Source organism: Scyliorhinus torazame, chromosome 2 (assembly GCF_047496885.1).
Source record: "Scyliorhinus torazame isolate Kashiwa2021f chromosome 2, sScyTor2.1, whole genome shotgun sequence".
Classification (NCBI taxonomy): domain Eukaryota; kingdom Metazoa; phylum Chordata; class Chondrichthyes; order Carcharhiniformes; family Scyliorhinidae; genus Scyliorhinus; species Scyliorhinus torazame.
This window is the reverse complement of record NC_092708.1, coordinates 73,400,159-73,424,312: the sequence shown is the minus strand read 5'-3', so window position 1 is coordinate 73,424,312 and position 24,154 is coordinate 73,400,159. Positions and strand designations below refer to the sequence as shown.

General features: G+C 43.7%; 1 protein-coding gene across 8 annotated transcripts in view; it reads right to left on the bottom strand.

Annotated features, from left to right (window-relative positions):
- Positions 1–24,154, bottom strand: part of LOC140388492 (nck-associated protein 5-like) — a 1,019,364-nt gene that overhangs the window by 115,085 nt on the left and 880,125 nt on the right. For all 8 annotated transcript variants that reach the window (XM_072472774.1, XM_072472791.1, XM_072472783.1 and 5 more), the window contains 3 exons: positions 19,591–19,768; positions 18,423–18,566; positions 6,985–7,072 (listed from right to left, as the gene is read on the bottom strand). In XM_072472774.1, the coding sequence (XP_072328875.1) occupies positions 6,985–7,072; positions 18,423–18,566; positions 19,591–19,768 (410 nt within the window). The remainder of the gene's footprint in view (positions 1–6,984; positions 7,073–18,422; positions 18,567–19,590; positions 19,769–24,154) is intronic.

Here is a 24,154-nt window from a genome sequence, read left to right as displayed (position 1 = left end):
GCTTAAAAGCACGCCAATTTCTTTCTAAATTACCCTTGAACTGAAGCTGGTAGGGTCCCTTTATGCCGTCCATCTCTAGCTCCATTCTTCTATTGAGGCGAGTCACCAATGGTCACAATTCACCAGGTTGCTTCGTCTACCGAATTATAACTTTGTCACTGCTGTCGTTACCTTCAAATCTTCATCACTCTGGTACCATGTTGTGTTCAGTGTTTCATGTCTAGCAAGGAATCCACAACTGCTTGTGACTTGTCCAAACCAGGATATTTATTAATACACACGTGATAAGATAAAGATCTGACACAGAGCAAGTTATCATAGAGTGTCTTTATACTCCCCTAGAACTACCCCTAGGCATGGCTATAACTATCTGCTAGTCATCGGATGTGCCCACACTTATATCTGAGTGCCTTGTCACATGACCACTGTCTCAAGACCGCATGGTGGATCTGTACCGCCAGCTGCTGGTTGGAGGTCACACCACCAGCTATCTACAATATTGCTTACAGGCATATCACCACAGGATATACATTCATTAGGCGAGTGGCAAACGTTGGCAGTATAATGTGCGAGGTTGTGCATTTTGGTGGGAAGAATAAAAAAGCAGAATATTACTTAAGTGGAGAGAGATCACAGAATGCTGCAGTACAGAAGGTTCTAGAACAAAGAGCAAAGAAAATTACAGCACAGAAACAGGCCCTTCGGCCCTCCAAGCCTACACCGACCGTGCTGTCCATCTGAACTAAAACCCAGGGACCATATCCTTCCACTCACACACTATTTATGTTTTTGTCAAGACGCCCCTTAAAGTCACTATCGTATCTGCTTCCACTACCTCCCCCGGCAGGAGTTCCAGGCTCCAACCACCCTCTGTTCAAAAAACCTACCTCGTACATCTCCATTAAACCTATGCCCCTAGTAATTGACTCTTCCATTCTGGAAAAAAGGTTCTGACTATCCACTCTGTCCATGCCCCTCATAATCTTGTAGACTTCTATCAGGTCTCCCCTCAATCTCTGTTGTTCCAGCAAGAACAAGCCACGTTTCTCCACATTCTCCTCATAGCTAATGCCCTCTATACGAGGCAACATCCTGGTAAATCTTTTCTGTACCCTCTCCAAAGCCTCCACATTCTTCTGGTAGTGCATCGACCAGAATTGAGCACGATACTCCAAGTGCGGCCTAACTAAGCTGCAACATGACTTGCTAATTTTTAAACTCAATGCCTCGGCTGATGAAGGCAAGCATGCCGTATGCCTTATTGACTACCTTCTCCACCTCCGTTGCCACTTTAAGTAACCTGTGTACCTGTACACCCAGATCCTTCTGCCTATCAATACGCTTAAGAGTTCTGCCATTTACTGTACATTTCTCATTTGTATTAGACCTTCCAAAATGCCATTAGCTCACATTTGTCCAGATTAAACTCCATCTGCCATCTCTCCACCCTAGTCTCCAACCAATCTATATCCTGCTGTAACCTCTGACAGTCCTCATTGCTATCCTCAGACTTACTAATCAAACCAGTTACATTTTCCTCCAAATCATTTATAGACATTACAAATAGCAAAGGTCCCAGCACTGATCCCTGAGGAACACCCCTAGTCACAGCCCTCTATTCAGAAATGCAACCTTCCACGGCTACCCTCTATCTTTTGTGACCGTTCTGTATCCATCTTGCCAGCTCACCTCTGATCCCGTACAACTTCACCTTCTGTACCAGTCTGCCATGACGGACCTTGTCAAAGGCCTTACCCACGTCCATGTAGACAACATCCACTGCCCGACCCTCACCAATCATCTTCGCCACGTCCCTGAAAAACTCGATCAAGTTAGTGAGACATCATCTCCTCTTCACAAAACCACGTTGCCTTTCACTAATACATCCACTTATTTCCAAATGGGAGTAAATCCTGTCTTGAAGAATCCTCTCCAATAATTCCACTACCACTGACGCAAGGCTCACCGGCCTGTAATTATCTGGATTATCCTTGCTACCCTTCTTAAACTAAAGAACAACATTGGCTATGTTCCAATCCCCTGGAACCGCCCCTGTAGCCAGAAAGGAAACAAGGGCTGGGATTCTCCCCCAACCGGCGGGCGGGCCGTACCAGCGGCAAAGAGTGCGTGAACCACCCCAGCGTCGGGCCGCCCGGAAGTTGCGGAATCTTTCGCACATCCAGGGGTTAGGTCGGTGCTGGAGTGGTTGGCGCCGCGCCAACATGCGCCGAAGGGTCTCCGCCGGCCGGCGAGAGTTGGCGCATGCGCGGGAGTGCCAGTGTGTTCTGACACGTGCGCAGAACCGCTGGCGTGATCTCTGCGCATGCGCAGGGGATTTCTTCTCCGCGCCGGTCATGGCGGAGCTTTACAGAGGCTGGCACGGAGGGAAGGAGTGCCCCCACGGCACAGACCCGCCTGCAGATCGGTGGGCCCCGATCGCGGGCCAGGCCACCGTGGGGGCTCCCCCCGGGGCCGGATTTCCCCGCGGACTCTGCAAGCAGCCCTCAGAGCCAAGCCCCGTTGGTATGGATCTTGTGTATTTCACGCCGGCGGGACCGGCCGAAAACGGGCAGCCGCGCGGCCCATTGGGGCCTGTTGAATCGCTGGGGGGGGCACTACCAACGACCCCCGACAATGATCCCTGCCCCGCCAAATATTCAGCGCCGGAGAATTCGGCAGCCGGCGTCGGAGTCGCGGGGCATGATTCACGCCGGACCCCGGCGATTCTCCGACCCAGCGAGGGTTCGGAGAATCCCGCCCAAAGATGTCTCTCAAGGCCCCAGGAATGTCCTCCCTTGCCCCTCTCAGTATTCTGGGGTATATCCCATCAGGCCCTGGGGGCTTGTCTACATTAAGGTTTTTCCAAGACCCCCAATACTCCCTCCTTTTTGATCTCAACTATCTACACACCCTTCCCCAGACTCATCATCGACCAAGTCCTTCTCTTTGATGAATACTGATGCAAAGTAATACCTCGCCCATTTCGTCTGGCTCCATGATTAGTTTCCCTCCCCTGTCCCTGAGTGGGCCAACCCTCTCCCTGGCTACCCTCTTGCTCTTAATATATGCATAAAAAGCCTTGGGAATTTCCTTAATCCTGCTGGCCAATGACTTTTTGTGAACTTTGTTTAGCCCTCCTGACTCCTTGCTTAAGTTTCTTTCTACTTTCCTTGTATTCTTCGTGTGCTCCTAGCCTCGACAAATACTTTCCTTTAGCCTTGAAAAATGCTTTCTTCGGGGTGACTTTGTACACAAATTACAGCAGGTGAGCGACATACTTGCATTGGAGGTAATTTAGAGAGGTTTTCCAAGGTTGATCCCTGGAATGAAGGGGCTGTTCTGTGAGGAAAGGTGGAACAGTTGGACGTATACCCACTGTTGTTTCAATAATGAGAAATGAGAGAAACATGTAATAGTTTGAGGAGGCTTGGCAGGATAGATGTGGAGAGGGTGCTTTGGATTTTCACAATGGCAGAGAGCCCTCCTACATTGTGTAAATAGCAGCGGTGGCTGAAATCAGGAAACCTCACCCCCCAAAATGGTACCAACCTTTTCTGAAGGGCCTAGGATGGGTCTGGGTCAGGATTTGTTCATGCATGTGTATGGCTGGAGGAAACCGCTGTTGTATATGCCTTGCTGCCATAGTCATATCAGATTTTCATTAACCAGGAGTGGGAAAAAATGTGTACTGATTAGACCTGGGAAGAGCAGATCTAAACTTTGCAGAGTTCCCTTGACAGTTCAGGTACCCTTTTAGAGTATAGGGTATTCCTTTGGTTATGGCCCTGGGACATATTTTGGGGGAGGTCAGATGTCCTTTGGGTGAGGCCAGGTGCCCTTTGGAATTGCTTAAAGTGGACATAAAGGTGTGTGTAAAATATCCATAAACTCGTTGGAACTGTCAAGTGAGCTGTCAATGGCAACCGTCAAAAGGAACGGTTAGAAGCAACTGTTGCAAGGAATTGTCAAACTTTCAGGGCATTTAAAGCCCCTACTTTGTAAATCTTTGAAAAAAACTGAGGAGTGTTAAAAACCATTGCGCATTATTTCACTCTGCTGACGTAAACCTGAGGGTTATCATTACTGGATTAGTGCTGGAAGTCTGATTTTTATGACCTTCCATTGTCATGGCGGGGTTCCTGCCATGTCAAAGATTAATTCACTGTTACAAGTGGTCATACACTCTTTGAAGTGTGGTGGTGAATTTCTTTTCAGGGATTAACCACTTGAATGAAATTGATTATATAGTTGAAGAAATGTAAATGTAGTGCATGGGTTTTTATGAATGCGTGTGGGTTTTTTAAGAATAAAGAACTTTATTTTAACTCAGCAGAGGTCCTAAGATCTGCCAATGGTAGATACTGGGTGAGTTGGCACGGAGGGTGTAATGGCAAAGTGTGGTGTATGGGTAAAATTGATTTGCATGAGTTGGCATTAAGTTGGCACAGAGACTATAAAAGGCCCCGGGGGGCGGGGTAAAATGGCATAGGTTGGCATGGAGGGTGGTAGGGCCGGAGGAGGTTAGAGAGATAGCGGGCGGGATTCTCCCATCCCGCGGCAGTGTCCACACCGTATTAAACACCGTCGCGTTTTACGACGGTGTGAACGGGCCACTGCCAGGAGTAATTCTGGCCCCTACAGGGGCCCAGCACGGCGCTGGAGTGGTTCTCGCCGCTCCAGCTGGCGATCCCGGTGCGAACCGGGCGCCGCGGGATCTGCGCATGCGCAGTGGCGCCGGCGCCAACGTGCTCATGCGCAGTGGCACCGGCACCAATGCGCGCATGCGCTCTGGCCTCCCTCAACGCGCCGGCCCCGTCGCAATATGGCACAAGAGTACAGGGGCCGGCGCGGAAGAAAAGAGGCCAGGCGACAGAGAGGCCGGCCTGCCGATCGGTGTGCCCCGATCGTGGGCCAGGCCGCATTGGAGCCCCCTCCCGACCCTTCCACGCAGAGTTCCCGCCGGCTGCGAGCAGGTGTGGACGGCGCCGGCGGGACTCAGCGTTTTCACTACGGCCGCTTGGCCCATCCCGGGCCGAGAATCAGCAGGCCGGCTGCGTAGAGCGGCCCGTGAATGGCGCCGCGCCATCCATGCCAGCGCCAATGGCACCAATTCTCCACTCTGTGTAGAATTGCTTGCCGGCATCGGGAGGGCGTGGCCTGGTCGCGGGGTTTCTCCGACCCGGGCCCAGGCTGATAGAATCCCGCCCAGGAACAGCCCAAGCCTTTTTACTTTTGTAGACAGTACATTCATGAACATGTTTTAATTTTGTTGAAAAGATCCTATTGCTGTTGCTGACTGGCGTATTTGATGCTGGGGAACTCAAGGGGCAGAGATGAATCATTCTCTTGCTCTTTCTGGTTGAAAATGCTTGTGAACACTTGTCTTTTCACTCTGCTGGGCTCTGCCATCATTGGGATAGAGACATTCATGGAGTCACCTTCACCCACCCGTATTGTCAACCGCCATTCATGTGTACCTGACATGCTCTTCAGCATTCCTCATTTAACCAAGGTCAAGTGAGGAATATGCTGGATCATGAGGTTACAGACTGTAGTGGTGTGTTATAGTTCACTCCAGGTTTCTGAACTGTTGTGGTGAAGTCCATTTTCATATGCAAGATGTAGTCTGAAGCAATGGATATTGATGGTAAAGACTTCAACTTTCCATCACATGGCTAACCAGGAATTTCTCCTCCCTTACTGCTGCATTGACAAGCCCAAGTGACTTTAGCAGACTTTCCTACCAGCCCTACACAGTAATGTGTTATGTTGGTTAAATCCTTAAAAACAAGCAGAATAAAAATCTGGTTAGTGTCAAGAATGAAGGGAATAAGCATGAGTCACAATACTGAAGACCAGAACATGATGCACAGTACAACAATGTATCTGCATGACTCAATCAATGGAAACATCACCTGTGGATCCATAGTTAATACAATAGCTGTAAGATGATTATTCTATAATTGCATTGCATTAACCTTGGAAGTCAGGAAATAATTTTGAGCATAAAAATTAAAGGAAAAAACAGTGAATGCTGGAGATCTGAAATAAAAACAAAGTGCTGGAAAGCTCAACAGGTCTGGCAGCTGCTGAGGAGAGAGAAACAGAGTTAATGTTACGAGTCCAGTATGACTCTTCTTTTGGAACTTTTGAGCAGCCTTCCTTCAAGAGATTGAGTAAGCTTGGTTGAATTCACAGGCTTTTCACAGTAACTTCATTGAAGCCTACTCGTGACAATAAGCGATTTTCATTTCATTCATGATGCTGAAATGGTGACACATACAGGTTTAACGCAATTAATAACTTTCCCTTGTTTTACGTTGTTTAGTAACACAATTTTTCTGTAAAATTTACCATTACCATTTCCCTGTGATTGTGATGCAATGAACTGAGAGACAACTTACGTTACCTGTTTCACAAATAGGACTCTGGAGCCCTCACAGTATATAGCACATCAATTTATACTTTTCAGCTGCTTCGTGGTGTACATAACATGTTTATTAAAAGGTTCTATATTATATATGCTCACCATTATAATAGAGATAAAACTGCCATATGCTTATGGAATAAGTCACATGCAAGATCTTAGGAGAACAAATTGTGAAATTGAGAAGGTACACTTGTGAACTTTGTCAAATGTGGAATAAGATCCTGGCGTTTTCAGGACATAAAAAATTAAAGAGCAGAGCTTGGTGCTCTTCTGTGTATCGAATTTCAGAAATAGTAATCTTACTCATAGCCAATATATTGAGAAGACGCAATAAAGAAATCAAATGAAATTTTAAAGGACAACCTTGGAGAATAGGCTATTTTAGCCTTGACAGTGATCAATGAAAGCATCCTGAAAAAGCTTCTCATGTTAAAATGTTTCTGAACTGCCTAAATGTGCTGAAAAGATTTTGATACTCTTTCATAACATTTGCCTAGTTTTCAGCATACCAGATATAAACCGATTAGAAAAACTAATTTATATAATTTCCGTACCTATTATTTGATCTTGGCATGTGGATTCAGAGATGGCTTCCTTCACGTTATCTGGATTTACATTTATTTTTTCAGGGGCACTCATAATCTGCAGCAATCACAGTTGCATTGAAACATTTTAGATGAATAAATAGCAAAAATATGAACATTAATGAACTAACAACAAAACACTCAATTTTTGTTCTGAATCAAATATTCAGCCAACTATAGTCACTTCTTAACCTTATAACATTTTGCGATATATTTTGGGTGAGTCATTATTTTTTCTTAACTCATCATACAACGCAACAAATTACAATTACATTGAAGAGAAGAGTCTGCTTCCGAATTGACAGTCAATATTTTATGTAGGTTGTAAATGCTTTTTGTTTTGCACTCACTGATATAACAAGGACTCAGACAGCAAATGTAAGTATGTCACTGAAAAGGTCATTCAAACTTTTTTCTATGATGATTAAACATGTTTTAAACATAATTAGGTGACCCACTAGTAGAGTAAGTAAAGAGCCCAAGCCTGAATACCAGCCCTGGCAGCTATCAATGCTCCATTTTATATTTGTCAATCAATGGAAGCTTCCAACGAAACTAGTTTATTAACTGGGCTAGTTCTTCGGCAGTTGAAACAGTGCACTTTATATTACAGAGTATGTTTGGCAACCATGGGGAAATATACTGGCAGTAATTCAAAGCTCTCTACACACATTGACAGCTTTGTGGATATGAACAGTTCAGCAATGTTAATTGATATGAAATTAGTTTTGTACGGGCGGAGTATGCAGGGTTGGTGTATCCAACACTAAGAATAGCAGACCAATTGCACTACAGAATTGTTTTGTGCAACATTGTTAAGGGTTTTTATCAGGTATTGGTCTCAGACTGATGTGTGTAGACTGTTACATGCAGCCGAACTAAATTATACTGCTGGCTGCATCTTACACTTCAAGTAACAACCATGCCACGCAAGCTTCAGGCAATGACCATTTCCAACTGGACAAAGTCTAAACATCTCCTCTCGACATTCAATGGCATTGCCATTGGTGAATCAACCACCGTTAGCACCCTGGGGGCAATATTGAATAACACTTAACTGAACTAATCAAGTAAAGGTGACGACTAAAGCAAGGTCAGATGCTGGGTATTTTGCAGCAAGAAGCTCACCTCGTGACTCCCCCAAGACCATTATCTATAAAGTCAGGAGTGTGATGGAATAATTTTCACTTGCCTGGATGAGCGCTGTTCTAACAATACTGAAGTTCAATGTGATCCTGAACAGAGAATCCCATCTTTCCTGTCTTAGGAGGTACCATCCCATCTTTCCTGTCTTTTCACGAACTTAGTTGAGAAAAACAGCCTCATCACTTTCGTCCATCTTCCACTACTCAGCATGTTATAGCATCATTACCCTCTAAAGGACAATTAGGGGTCGGTCATGAATGCTGGATTTTGCAGTGACACAAACATGTGGTGAATGCATAATGTGTGCGCTCAGCCTTCAGCCATTAGGCTGGATTTACTTGGGAAGGGATTTATCCTCAACCAGAAGAAAAGTTGTTCCAAATCAAACGACTTTAAATAACACTGCTCCGCAGCAATAGCATGTTGGAGATGGTCTAACTAAACTGAGAATGGAACATCTGCCCTACAATGACCGGGGGTTCGTGCAGTCCCAGCAGCACCAGAACTCAGTAGTGGGCACTGCTGACTCCAAGGAGGCCCACGTAGATTGAAGGTGGACACTGGGCCGAGGTATATTCCAGGTTTCTAGGGCATAGATACACATGTGGGGGACTGACTTTGGAGGCCAGGAGGGGAAGCACAAAGTGGGATACAACCTTGAGGGGGTTCCATAATGTACATAGAGCATTCCATGAAGGAAGTGCCACCCCATCCTTCCTGTCTTTTCACCAGCTTAGTTGAGAAAAACAGCCTCATCACTTTCGCCCATCTTCCACAACTCAGCATGCTATAGCAGTGGATGTGGATTGAGGACCAAAAGTAGGTAATAATTGCCATCAATAAGCCTAAAGACAGGATGGCTAGTGGGCACCTTACCCCACCCCCATATTATGAGGTGGTGCCAGGAGTGGGCGGGAAGACTGTGGGGTTACCACCCAACATATTTTACATGCCTCCTGCCGCAAACACAGCCAGTGCGGAAAACCCTGCCCATAGAACGGCACAGAAGGAAGCCATTCAGCCCATTGAGTCCATGGCACCTCACTGTCGAACAATCCAGTATTATTACCCCGTTCTTGGTGTTCGCTATTCATATAGTAAAGCTTGACAGCCTTGATGACCTAAGTAAGACAATTTATTCCTTATTGTGCTTACAAGCTCCATGTTGAATTATATGGCACCTATATTTTGAAATTGAAAATTAGTGTTCTGTGAATGAATATAGTGCATATTACATATGGGTGACCATCGATACTAATTAATCAACCCAAGAGCATATTTGCTCAGAAATAACTCAAAAAGGATCATGGGAATTCTGCTGAATCAACATATCATTTGATGTGAAGAATAGGTCCTACTTAGTTCCTCCTTAATGTAACAAGAACCTGAGGCCAGTAATATTTTTAAAGTTATGTAAATGACAAACATAATATGGAGGCACTGATTCTGCCTTCTTTGGCTTTGCTGCTTCCACATTGATTATCCAGCAATGAAGTAACATTGTGTAATTCCAGTAATAATAGATGGAGCCAACATAATAATCCAGAACTTACATCACAGAGGCATGATACATGCAGAAGTCACCCTATACTGATCTATTAACATTGATCTAACTGCTCAGGTTGGGCAATGGTGTGCTAAGTCAATCTAGGGCGTGATTTAATTGAAAATATTCTAAGTGTATTTTGGGCGCTTTTGGAAGGATGTTTCTTGACGGTTACGTTGGTGAAATCACGGCGCATTTTTAACATCACATAGTGCCGAAAATTAGTCCCCACTGCTTACATAAGAACATAAGAACCAGGAGCAGTCTATCTGGCCCTTCGAGCCTGCCCCGCCATTTAATGAGATCATGGCTGATCTTTTGTGGACTCAGCTTCACTTTCCCGCCCGAACACCATAACCCGTTATTCCTTTATTCTTCAAAAAACTATCAATCTTTATCTTGAAAACATTTAATGAAGGAGCCACAACGGTTTCTCTGGGCAGGTAATTCCATAGGGAATTCCAATACTGGCCGTTACTGGCTGCCTCACCATCTGATTTGCCACACCCGTGCCTCAGTGTCTCACCGCTAAAAAGGGGGAGCTGGGAAACACGGTAGCCTAGTGTTTAGCACAGCTGCCTCACGGCGCTGAGGTCCCAGGTTCGATCCCGGCTCTGGATCACTGTCCGTGTTTGCACATTCTCCCCGTGTCTGCGTGGGTTTCGCCTCCACAACCCAGAAATGTGCAGAGTAGGTGGATTGGCCACGCTAAATTGCCCCTTAATTGGAAAAAATAATTGGGTAATTTAAATTTATTTTAAAAAATAAAATAAAAGGGGGAGCTGCTTTTAAGAGCTCCCTCAGTACTCCCAGTCAACACACAAGCATGTCAGTGCACAGACCCGCCCCTCGCTTTGGAGATATCGACCTGACCAGGCTTGTCGATGCCATTGATGTGAGACGGGACATCCTGTTCCCCCAAGGGGTTTGAGTAGCAGGGTCAGCAATACAGCCTGGGAGACAGTCGCAGTGGCTGTCAGTATGGGCAGCATGACAAGGAGGACAGCCATTCAATGTCGGAAGAAGACAAATGACGTCCGAGCTGTCTCTTCTGGCATCAGCCATGGTCACAATGAATGGCGGAGCTGGCTCAAAGGGCCAACTGGCCTCCACCTGTTTTTGTTTTCTATGAGCTGGATTCTCCTGCCCCGCCCGCCGCAAGAACGCCACGGGCGACACGCCGACAATGAAAAAATCCATTGACCTCGAGCGGGAATCTCTGGTCGCTGGGCGAACATGTCTGGAAAATTCCGCCCTATGTTTCTATTGTTGCACCTGCCACCCCTCAAATTCCCTACCCCTGTCCACCCCCCCAGAAGTTACTGACTGAAACCTCGCACCCTCCCCAGTCCGATTTTTGTGCTTGTTCCTCAGCACCCCATGGCACCCACCAGCACAACCACTTCATGTCCAGGTGCGCTGCCCACTTGCTAAAGACACCCGGATCCATCCAGCACCCGGCTCACAAAGGAAAAGACAGCGCATAATAAGCGGGAAAGGACCAAGACCGAGGGTGGAGTACCAGAGGTCCAAGTCCTCACCCGCTATGAGGAACATGCCCTAGTGATTGCAGGATTGTCCGAGGAGATAGCAGTCACCGATAGCAAGGTTGGCCTGCCCCACAGAGGTGAGGATCCACTGCTGCTTCACCCAGATGACATCTCTCAACTGAGATGTTCATATCAGACAAAATGATCTTTCCCTTTCACTGACCACATGTTCATTCTCTTGCAGGATCTCCATCTGATGGGGCCGGGTCATTCGCAGTCAACCTCCCCACCCCCCCCCCCCCCCCACCCCCGTCACTCTCAGCGACCACCTCGGAGGAGAGACCACCATCGAGGCGTAACAGCTATCACCCTCACCTTTCACCAGCACAGAATCACACACCTTGGTGGGTGATATTATTGGGCAGGCTTTTGGGGCACAATCTGGTGAGCATCTCAGTTGCTGATGCACATCCGGCAGAGGTAGGAACATCCAAGGGAGACAACCGTAGGAGGTCTGCTGGGTCCTAGGACTCTACTGAGTCCCAATCAGATGCTGAGCCTTTGGACAAGGCTACCCCAGAGCTGATGCAGGTACTGGGACATGGATGTGAGATTCAGAAGGGATGTCAGCTGATTGGAGGAATCCCAAAGACTATGGGCATAGGAGATGATGCCAACAATGCGTGGCACCGAGACCAACACTGCTAGGGTGGCAATCGCAGTGGAAAGCCTGCAGCACGAGGTCAGCATCTTGGTCTGTGACGGCCATGGATGAGGGCCTCAACATCATACCCCAGTTGTTGAGGGGCATCTCCTATATGCAAGTGGACATTGCGAGGGCACTGTCCAGTATGGCCTAATCACTGAGGAGCATCGCTGAAGGTGTCAACACCATGGTACGGACAACAGGGAGCCGGCAGTGCCAGATGACTCAGAGGCCACTGGAGCTCACTCCAGCTGTTTCACCTTACCATGGGGACCCCAGGATCCTAGGGGCTGTCAGGGTGGAGGAAGTGCTGGAAGTCAAGCAGGCCTTATGCCAAGGAGACAAGAGCTGTCTCCAGTTCTTCTGAATCAACCCCTCCTGACATCAGTGCATCTCGAGGGTAGTGGGAAGAACCGGGTGGCTCGAGGACACCACTAAGTCGGACGGGGCTCCAGGGCCTCGAGAGGATGTACACCAAGGGCATCACAGGGCGTTAAAAGCAGCAGGCAGCCTTCACCTCTGATATGCATCCAGGGGTCACACCTAGATATAGCACTAGACCACGTAAGATCAAGAAGATTGAGGATCACTAAGTGGGCATTGGGGGGAGGGGATCACTATGTCTAGCTAGCGGAAATGGAAATGTCCAATGATCCCTATTAAAACATGCTACATCTTCACAGCAGGCCTGTCTGCATCCCCGCCCCCCCATTACCGTCTGCTCCACTCATCCCACCCTTCCCCCAGTCCAGGGGCAATCCCCAACTTAGAATGCTTCAGCCCCCCCAACCAAGCCCAACTCCCTGAGGAGTGCCCGCCCTGCCGGGCACTAGGGCAGCAGTTTCAGTGCCCTTGAACTGCATGTTCGAAAATGGCAATGGCTACTCACCTCCACAATTTACCTCAGCAGCCATTGTGCCTGCCTCACGGTTTTAAAAGGAGTACTAAATGACGCCCGTGTGATTTCTTGCTGGGAAGCCAGTATTCGACTTCAATCTCGCTGATGAGATTGAAATAAATGCAAATGAGCGTAAATGATATTCTCGTCATCTTTGGGCGAGATCCGGAACTCGTCATTGGGAGCATTCCTGTTAGATAGAAAACTGATTCGCAGCCGGCGTGAATCTCGATTTTGGCCTTTCCCGCTATTTAATCGGCACGCCCAGATCCACGTTGGGCGCAACACGGTTGTTAGCTCGCGCCCGTGTAACATGGGCCACAACAGCCTTAGAGTTCCAGTTTTCTCCCAAATTCACAGCACCATTACATTAATGCAGGCAAGATTTCCTCAACTGCCTGTTAAGTCCAAATAGGCTGACATTATTTGATATGTTTCTCTATCAGTAGACAGGTTAATCCAAAAGCAGAAGCAGTCTCTGGTCGTTGCTGTGCTTCTTATTGGTCTGAAGCAGCCAGGGAACAGACATTTTCTTTTACATCTGCTCAGTGATCTCATGAACAAGGACAATGAAATGTGCCTCACTCTCTCAATTCAAGAAGTCACTGGAGATGAGATCCGACAAAAAATGTCAGTTCCCAGGATGTCACAGACCAAGCACAAAGCACAAGGAAAAGAGAGACTTGAGAAACACAAATAAAATGTAGAAATTTGCCTTTGTATGTACTATAATAACTTTGTATGTATATAATAAAGTAATGGATTATCTGTCATAAACTATTAATGACCAATGATTGTGCAGTAAAAGTCTAATAACCTTTGTTTTACTATTATGAAACTCCAAAGCATGCTGTCTGTTAACCAATAATAAATATTATTTGGTCATGGTGCTTAATTGCCCAACTGTCCTTTGCATGCCATTTCTAATTCGGAGCAAATACGGCAAGAAAACTTATGTAATGATTTGAATCAATTTGTAACACTAGAAAGCTAATTTTCTAGATACAACAATTTTGATTAGCAATCTTTTTCCCCCAAAAAATACATTTGCTTTTATGCCAATTTTATTCAATCTTTTGGGAAATAATCATGAATTATTTTGAAAATCTTGCAATTCTCTATCTTGATTATAGCTGAACATATATAAGGCTGAGTATTATAAAGATTTTTCAAGATGCAAAGTGTCATTCTTTCATGATAAAATGTTATACAAAGCTCATTTTACCGTGTAGATGCATGAGACAGAGTCAGGCAGAATGGATTTTGCAAGATGAAGGAGACAAGCTGACACAGGTCAGAATGAATTATAAGATATCCTTAACTGTTTCCATTTACATAATTCAAATGTGTCTCAGCACTTTTCACATTATAATATTCAGCTGATGCAGTAAAGTGCACCCAAATTATCCATTAAATATGTAAGTTTTTGATTTTTCTGCAAACAAAAATGGAAAAACCAAAAAATTCTCTCCGCAAGCAATAAGATTTTTTTTTAAAAAGAGAAAAATTACAAGCAACATGTGTCTTAAGTGCTTGTTTACAGAAGCTATACTTTAGTCTGTCAACCTCATATTAAATGAACCGTGACTGAATAAAATGACTCTGATAAGGGGTTATACTTCGCTATCAAAGTTCTAGATCACAAGGATAGAATTTCCTGCATGTTGCATATTTCCCGACTTCCAATTCACTCTCCTCACAATGACAGTACAAGGTCAGTTTTAGATACGCTTATATGTCTAAGTACTATTAAAGCAACAATGCCAAAGACGTCTATATTAGACATCTAACTAATCAAGGTGGAAAGTCTAAACCAAAGCTTTCTTGAAAACATTTGTTTTTAGAGTTTAAAATTGAATGTCAATAAAAATAGGGTCAGAATTTCCATAGCTGAAAAATTAGTAGTTGAACTAAATCTTTTAAAAACGTATGTGTGCATTAGGTGACAAGCTTTACCGAAAGAAAATTACAGAAAAAAGCTTTCAACTATGTGACAATATGTTGCAATTATACTGAAATAATTTTTCTCCTCATTCTTCGTAGATTTACTCGTTCAGAGATCATCCCTTGACTCAGAGGGCAAGGTAATCCTCGGCAGGGTTTGTGGAACTGGAGGAGCTAGCTCAGAAATTACAGAATAAGTAAATGCAGACAAGTGAAACGCAGTGTGCAAAGGAAAGAAATACAGTTGGGGAACTGGCACCTATGAATGGTGTTGGCATAGCTAAGAATGAGGCCAAAAGAGGCCTCAGAATCTTAGCAGATTCTAACATGTTCAACCAATGCAGAGCAACAAACAAAAAGGATGACAGAATCTGAAATTATATGGCGAATGTAATACAAATCAGTGGAAGTCTGTAGTGTTCCGATCAGATTATTGAATACTCTGTCCAAATCGTCGAGTCACAAAGGAAACATTCAAACATTATCGTTAGGAAAAAGAGTCACAAAGGGTAATCACTAGTGTCAGGGGTTTGAATTATAAATAAAGACTGGAGAAACATTTGCGGTGTGGAAAGATATATTCATGAGGTGGTGTTATAAAATGAATGATGGTTAAGGAAATGAAGAAGTTAAATTTGTAATAACTTTGCACTAAATTTAAAAGGTAAATGCAAGACTGATGTATATAATTTTTTCACAAAAAAGATGATCAATGAATCGGATGGATTTCCAGGAAGAGTAATGGGGTCAAAATTCCTGGAATCTTTTAAACAACAATTGAATATTGAAATGGAGGGACCTCAGCCTTCAGGATCTTTCTGGATAGATAATTTAACATGGACTAAATGGGTTTACTTATCCATAATTATCATGTGATCAGTGCACCAATATACATATCAGGTTTCCCTCATAGCTTTCATTCCATCTGCTAGGGCAGAGTCTCACCACCACTTGCTTTTTCTCAAAGATACAATAGGTAAATTTGAGCAATATTTTCCTCTTTTTCAAAATGATGGCAGAAATGTCAATTTATTAGCATAATTTGCAGTCTGTTAGCAAATTGCAAAAATGTATGATTTTGAAATATTTGACCCTGGGAATATGAATTTTGTGAGCATTATTTTTTTTAAATCAAATATTCCTGCAAGACAGACCCTATTACCAATTCTCAGACAGCAAATATACACCAAATCAGCTTAAGGTCTAAGGTATATATTTTTGTACTCAAGTCGAGCAGTGGGAGTTGGGACATTTTGTGGCTTTCTTGACCCACAAAGGTGTCCGAAGGGCAGAATCTTCATTCCAGGGGAGCAGGTGTGGCATAGAGTTTGCCATTCCCAGCTGCAGATTAGAGGTTGTCACAAGGGCCGCTAGCTGTCGAGGCGGGCTGTTTAAAAGGTTCACCTCAGTTCTTTGGGACTTCAACCCAGTTGTTTGCTTATGTTGTAGACCCTCTATCTCTCGTCCCCATACCCCAACCCATTCTACATAGCCCTTATGCCAACTCATGCCAACCTATGCTGCACACAATCACCACCCTTTGTTCTGACACCCTCCATGCCAACTCACCCAGTAAGCACCATGGGCAGATGTCAGGAACCATTTTGAGATTAAATAAAATAACGTTCTAAATGCATATATTTCGCTATATATGAAAAAATATTCCCATTCATAAAAGACCATTCAATACATCAATATAGTTAAATCCCCTCAAGTAATTAATCCTTTATCAAAACAAACAGTATACTCATAACGCCAAAGGCATCCGATCATTTAATAACCTTTTTGAGCTGCCAATCAGAAGGTGAACTTTCAACCCCTACTCGATAATGAAAGTAACCAAGCATCTGCAGTGCTATAATGATAGTGTTATATTAACAGACAACCACAGACAACCACAGAAACTGCTGAATTTGTTTTTTTGAACTCTCACAGACACATGCAGGTTGTTTTCAATTTTTAAAGGACTGGCCATTTAAATAGCTTGGCCGTTCTACATGACATGGTGGCACAGTAGTTAGCATTGCTGCCTCACAGCACCAGGGATCAGGGTTCAATTCCGACCTTGGGTAACTGTCTGTGTTGAATTTGAACATTCACCCCGTCTCTACGTGGGTTTCCTCCGGTGGGTCCGGTTTCCATCCACAGTCCAAAGATGTGCGAGTTAGGTGTTTTGGCCATTCTAAATTGCCCCTTAGTGACCAATGGTTAGGTGGGGTTACAGGGATAGTGCAGGGGAGTGGGCCTAAATAGAGTGCTGTTTTGGAGGATTGGTAGATGCAGACTCGATGGGTCGAATGGCCTCCTTCTGCACTGTAGAGATTCTATGATTCTACATATCTGCCCTTCAGAAGTATTTACAACTAAAGATTTGCAATTCCTACATTGTATGATAAGACCCTTGATACAGTGAAAATTAGGCTTTTTTGAATTCAGCACTGAGCAATATTTGTGGCTCAATTAAATTTGAAAACAGCTAAATTTCTGACCTTAACATGTACATATTATTAATCCCTATAATAAAGCACTAAGGATAGATTCATGGTGGAGAATGGTGGCCCTATATATGCCACAGAAGCAACAAGTGTGACAATTTGTTACAAACATTCAATGACACCTATTCAGTAGATCCGGAAGAAAGTCTGCAAGAAGCAAGCACAAAAGAGTTTAATATTATTATCATCATTGCTTAGAATTAGAGGGAAAGTAGTTTTTAAAGATGTATTCAGATAGTACAGTGCTCACCTAATAAATAGAAACAAGAATATATCCAGATTTAAGAAGTAAAAATACTGGGACACAAATTGCATTATGCATGCCACTATGGGAAATAAATCCATTGCAATGATGAGTTTACATGCACAAAATCACCCTGTCTCAAAATCAGTGTCCTTATCTTTAAGATATCCTATCAGGAACAAGTAGTTTTATATAAATAACCAACAACTGAATTGTACATTAATGAGAGGATTGTACTGAACCATTGACATATTCCAAGATCATCCACACATACCGAGGCACACAGAGCGGAGGGGCTGTGGCATGGGGGGAGGGAGGGGGTCCAATTCCTCTCTTTCAGAGAATACCTCTGATTTGCAAGGGTCACTGGAACCTGACCATAGTACCAAATGTTACCACCCCGCATTGAAACAGGCATAGATGCACTCACCACAAATGATTATAGTGATGTTGAGGAGAAGGCACAAGTGTGAGGTGTCAACAATATTAATGAAGGGGTACCATTGAGATAGCTAATGAGGGTATGGCTGGTTCACACTGTTGGCCCATCGTACTGTACAACCAATCTGCTTATACATCTCCCAATGTTGGCCCATCGTACTGTACAGCCAATCTGTGTTTACATCTCCCAATGGGCCCATTCGGAAACTTCAGAGCAGCAGTAAACAAACGTAAGAATCAGTTCCCAATTTTACCAACAGCTTTTAAACTCACTTTTATGTTTTTGCTCAACCTAGCAATTGAAGAAAACATGGCCCATGCGAATTTCTAAATAGTTAACACTTGGTTTTATCTTGTGATAGCTCGCAAAACTGAAAAATGATTAATGTTTAAGTAGCACAATGCATACAAATTCACACCCCTGTGACTTGGGTTTAACCTGTGACAATATGTTGCCAAAAACTACAAGAATGTGATAATATAAATGCTGCATTTTACCTTTTGGTTCCCTTGATTCTCATAATTTAAACCTTGCCAATTAGATGGTTTCCCTCGAGAAGGATCATGCAGCTGCCACAGTTCAACGTAACTTTCATGCGGATTTGAATCACCTTCACCCTTAGAATCAATTAGCAACTCCTTCTGCAATTAAGGGATATTCATGATGATAAGATGAGAACAGAGAATAAGACTAACGGTAATACCTAAAGAGAAGTACAGTTTTTACAGCTATTATTGAGATGCTGCAGAAATACCATGAAGGACTATTTAAAGAATTGTATCCATTTTGGTATCAGCCTAATAGTTGGTGAAAGGTAATTGTACAATGAAAAATGAAATCGGCATTTATATCGAGAAAAGCATATTTCATAATATAAGGGACAAGGCCTAATTTGTCAGCGGGAGTATTCAGTCCATTATAATTAACATATGATAGTGAATCGACAATTTACATGTCATTTAAAAAAAACCTGGGCTCTCCATGTGATAAATTATAGAAATAGGGAGAGAAAAGGAAACTTTTTCATTTAATATATACTTAATTTTATTTTTTTTGCCTTTGAGGGTTATATGAACTGATGCAGTGTTGTAACATACTGTGAGGCACCTAAAATAAGCAACATGATTGAATGGTTTCATAAAGTAATACTGGTATTAAGGAAAAATTGCATGAAAATTGCAAGGTTCTAGCAAGGTTCAATGCTTACTGGAAAGCCATTGGCCCTGAATTTCCACTTAACTTATTTAAAAAAAATCCTTTTCCGGTCCCCCGTTTGAACAGCTGAATGCCACTTTGGCATTTGCCAGACTAATAGGTCTGGTGTCACAGAAGCACCTATCCCAGTTATGTATCCAAATTTGGGAAAAGGTCTGTGGCATTATCAGGCAGCTGGATGGCATAGGACGTAGGATAAGGGGAGGAGTGTGGTCTTCTCCTACTTATGCAGCATTGTCTCCATAACGTTTAAGGGTCATTATGCCATTAGAACAAGGTATTTCTTTCCAAATGCTTCAATTATTATGTGTTTTCTAAACTGTTGATCAGAAGTATGCTTAATTTAATCACAGTTTGGTAAATTTATCTTGACCTTAATTGCTCTGGCACAGATTATTTACAGCTCTTTTCCTTTTACTGGAATATGAGATTGAAAGAGTTCAAACTTACATGAATTTCATTTTGAATCTCAGTGGCTGGCTTCATTTTATAATTCTTTCCGAGGTTTGCCTGAACACAGATAGAGTTGCTAGGAAATACGGAGCCATGGGAGTTGCCCTTAGACATGTTCCTGCAGGAAACATGATTTGATCCATTTTCCTTCTGATGAGCAGCCTTCTTATCAACTCTGCAGGTAAAAGTGATTCCACTGATGAATTGCACCATCCTTCTTCAATCAGTCAATTGCTCATTCTACTTTAATGTTGAAAGTAACCCTGTTGTATCTTTCTGTCTCCAGACCTTTGAATGATAAATGTTTCTGACTTAGCCTTGATATAATCTGCCTGTTGCAATTTGTGTTAAAAATATCCATAACTGCTTTTGTATGAAAGTTTTCCTGTTGTGGATTCCAGTGAATACATTGACACACATTCATTGTCCTTGCTAACACCATACTTACAATTTCACACATAGCATGTTTCAATATTTTTCCATATAATAAAGTATGTACAATAAAATATTAACATGTGAAACTGCCTGGAAGAAAATAGGGCCAGGATTTTCTTCGAGTCAGGATGGCTTGGGCCCCTCTAAAAATGATACATCGAGAATACATAATGAGGCTTGGCTGAGAGCACTGATATTTATTACTCCTAAGAGACAACAAAGCCTCAGGGAAAACATTGCTTGATTGACAGCTCTCGCATGCTCATCTCTGCCATCTTGTGCACAATATTTATTTTTCAAAGGCTAAGAGGCTTTAAGTGCCTGCTGTTTCCATTATTGATACTTTAAAGGATATAGGCATTTTTACTGGGATTTAGCGAAAGGACACCTTTAACATAGTGGAAAGTAATGAAATAATGACTTGTTTAAAACTTTTTTTTTACATTATCTATGTTCATTATAGGGTTCATTAGTTTTACACAAGTATACAGTGGGTCAAAGTGGATTGATGTACCATAGCTTGGCATTGGGTGTATGAGGGGCCATGGGGAAATGGTAAATAGTAGAGGGTCATACCTAGGCATGGCGAGGTATAAAACACCACGGGATTGGGTGGGTAGCATAAACTGGCATGGATGGTGCATGGGAAGTGGGAGGGTGAGTGGTCTGATAGGTGAGGGCTGGAGTGCCCTTCTGTCTTTATTTTAACTGGGGCAAAGTCTGAAGCTTTGAGGCGGGGCTTTTAAACAGCCTGGCTCCGCACCCTGTGGTTGCCTTCATCCTTTTTCCTGAGTTGGTTAGCCCACCTCCAGCCTTCAACGACCTCCAGGCAATGAACTTCCCACCTTTGTGGGCACATTTTCATGAGGTGGGCAGGTGGGGGGCCGCCCCGAGTCAAGAATTTTCCTGATTTTCTCTACCACTTGGTGATGAAAACCCAGGCCTAGACGCCTAGTTAGGTGAATATAATAAAATATGAATGCATAAATTGAATCAACATTTTTAAAGAACAAATGTGATTAAGATTATTTATATTTCAAATATTTTCAAAAACAGTTACTTCATGTTGAATGTCCCAGATTTTGCAGTAATGAGAAATAAAAACAATGTGCGGGATTTTTCCCCCTGCTCCCGTGGCGTGTTGTGCAGCTGCAGAGGTGCCCCGCCATTGCCCGGGGTTTCCCCGTTGTTTGCACCTTCCGCCGCTGGGGAATCCGGGGGGAGGGGGTTTGCCGTCGGCAGGACCGAAGATCCCACCTGTGGAAACAGCTGGAAAATCCCACTTTTGTCTGCCATTAGTTAGACTTCTCTTTGCACAGTTATGTTTTTAAAGTTATTGCTTGCCAAGTTGGTTAATGTGTAAGTTGATAACAATATAATGAGTGAAACCAGGCATCCGGGACCTGAGTGAACAGGGAAAGCAACTGGGTAGCTCCTTAATCAATTAGATTAATGGATTGTGCAATTAACAGCACAAGGATCAAGAACAAAGTATAAATTAGAGTGGGTGAATTCAATGTTAACTCAGGTAGAGAGAAAGCAAAAGGAAGATTAGTTTAAAACAGAAAAAAAAAGACAGAATGGAAAAGCTAAAAGTAAATCAATATTAAATTGCCACAAATTAAAACCTGAAAGAATAATATTTCACACTGGTAGTAGTTCATTTTACGTATCAGAGCAGTTACTTCACAGAAATTACTGTTTACCATCCTGTTAAACGGGTATTTAGACAGGATTATACAAGACTTAACTTTCTGTACTTAATTTCGGGCACACAAACACAGCATAAAAGCTAAAGAAAAAGCATACGAAGTGGCAAGGATTAGTGGGAAGCCAGAGGATTGGGAAGCCTTAAAAAGTGAGCAGAAGAGAACTAAAAAGCAATAAGGGGGGAGAAGATGAAATATGAGTGCAAGCTAGCTAGTAATACAAAGGAAGATAGGAAGAATTTTTTTCAATATATAAAAGGTAAGAGAGGCAAAAATACACATTGGACCACTGGAAAATATGGCTGGAGAAGTAATAATAGGAAACAAAAAAATGGCAGAGGAACTGAATAGTTACTTTACATCAGTCTTCATGGTGGAAGACACCATCGGGATGCCAGAGCTCCAGGAGAACCAGGGGGCAGAGGTGAGTGCAGTGACCATCACTAAGGAGAAGGTTTTGGGAAAACTGAAAAGTCTGAAGGTGGATAAATCACCTGGACCGAATGGACTACATCCCAGGGTTCTAAAAGAGATAGCTGAGGAGGTTCCGGAGGAATTGGTGGTGATCTTTCAGGAATCCCTGCAGGCAGGAAGGGTCCCAGAGGACTGAAAAGCGGCTAATGTAAGAAGGGAGGGAGGCAGCCGGCGGGGAATTATACGCCGGTTAGCCTGACTTCGGTCATTGGTAAGATTTTAGAGTCTGTTATTAAAGATGAGATCGCGGAGTACTTGGAAGTGCAAGATAAAATAGGACTGAGTCAGAACGGTTTCGTCAAGGGGAGGTCATGTCTGACAAATCTGTTTTGAGTTCTTTGAGGAAGTAACAAGGAAGTTAGACAAAGAAGAACCAGTGAACATGATTTATTTAGATTCCCAGAAGGCCTTTGACAAGGTGCCACATAGGAGACTGTTAAATAACTTAGAAGCCCATGGTGTTAAGGGTAAGATCCTGGCATAGATAGAGGATTGGCTGACTGGCAAAAGGCAGAGAGTGGGGATAAAGGGGTGTTTTTCAGGATGGCAGCCGGTGACTAGTGGTGTGCTTCAGGGGTCTGTGCTGGGACCACAACTTTTCACAATATACATTAATGATCTGTAAGAAGGAACTGAAGGCACTGTTGCTAAGTTTGCAGATGATAAAAAGATGTGTAGAGGGACAGATAGTATTGAGGAAGCAGGCGGGCTGCAGAAGGACTTGGACAGACTAGGAGAGTGGGCAAAGAAGTGGCAGATGGAATACAATGTGGAAACGTGTGAGGTTATGCACTTTGGAAGGAAAAATGGAGGCAGAACTATTTTCTAAATGGGGAGATGCTTAGGAAATCAGAAGCACAAAGGATTTAGGGCTCCTTGTTCCCGATTCTCTGAAGGTTAATGTGCAGGTTCAGTCGGCAGTTAGGAAGGCAAATGCAATGTTAGCATTCATGTCAAGAGGGCTAGAATACAAGACCAGGGATGAACTTCTGAGGCTATACAAGGCTCTGGTCAGACCCCATTTGGAGTACTGTGAGCAATTTTGGGCCCCGTATCTAAGGAAGGATCTAAGGGACAGCACGGTAGCACAGTGGTTAGCAAATTGCTTTCAGCTCCAGGGTCCCAGGTTCGATTCTCGGCTTGGTTCACTGTCTGTGCGGAGTCTGCATGTTCTCCCCGTGTCTGTGTCGGTTTCCTCAGGGTGCTCCGGTTTCCTCCCACAATCCAAACATGTGCAAGTTAGGTGGATTGACTAAGTTGAATTGACCCTATTGTCCAGAAAAGATTAGGTGGGGTCACAGGGATAGGGTTGAGGTGTGGGCGTAGGTAGGGTGCTCTTTCCAAAGGCCGGTGCGGACTCGATAGGCCGAATGGCTTCCTTCTGCACTGTACATTCTATGCTCGATGAAGGATGTGCTGGCCTTGGAAAGGGTCCACAGGAGGTTCACAAGAATGATCCCTGGAATGAAGAGTTTGTCCTTTGAGGAACGGTTGAGGATTCTGGGTCTGTACTCATCGGAGTTTAGAAGGATATGAGGGGATCTTATTGAAACTTACAGGATACTGCGAGGCCTGGAAAGAGTGGACGTGGAGAGGACGTTTCCACTTGTAGGAAAAACTAGAAGCAGAGGACGCAATCTCAGACTAAAGGGACGATCTTTTAAAACAGAGATGAGGAGGAATTTCTTCAGCAACAGGGTGGTGAATCTGTGGAACTCTTTGCCGCAGAAGGATGTGGAGGCCAAATCACTGAGTGTCTTTAAGACAGAGATAGATAGGTTCTTGATTAATAAGGGGATCAGGGGTTATGGGGAGTAGGCAGTACAATGGGGATGAGAAACATATCAGCAAGATTGAATGGCGGAGCAGACTCGATGGGCAGAGTGGCCTAATTCCGCTCCTATGTCTTATGGTCTTATGCCAAGAACAAGAGACTATTTTTG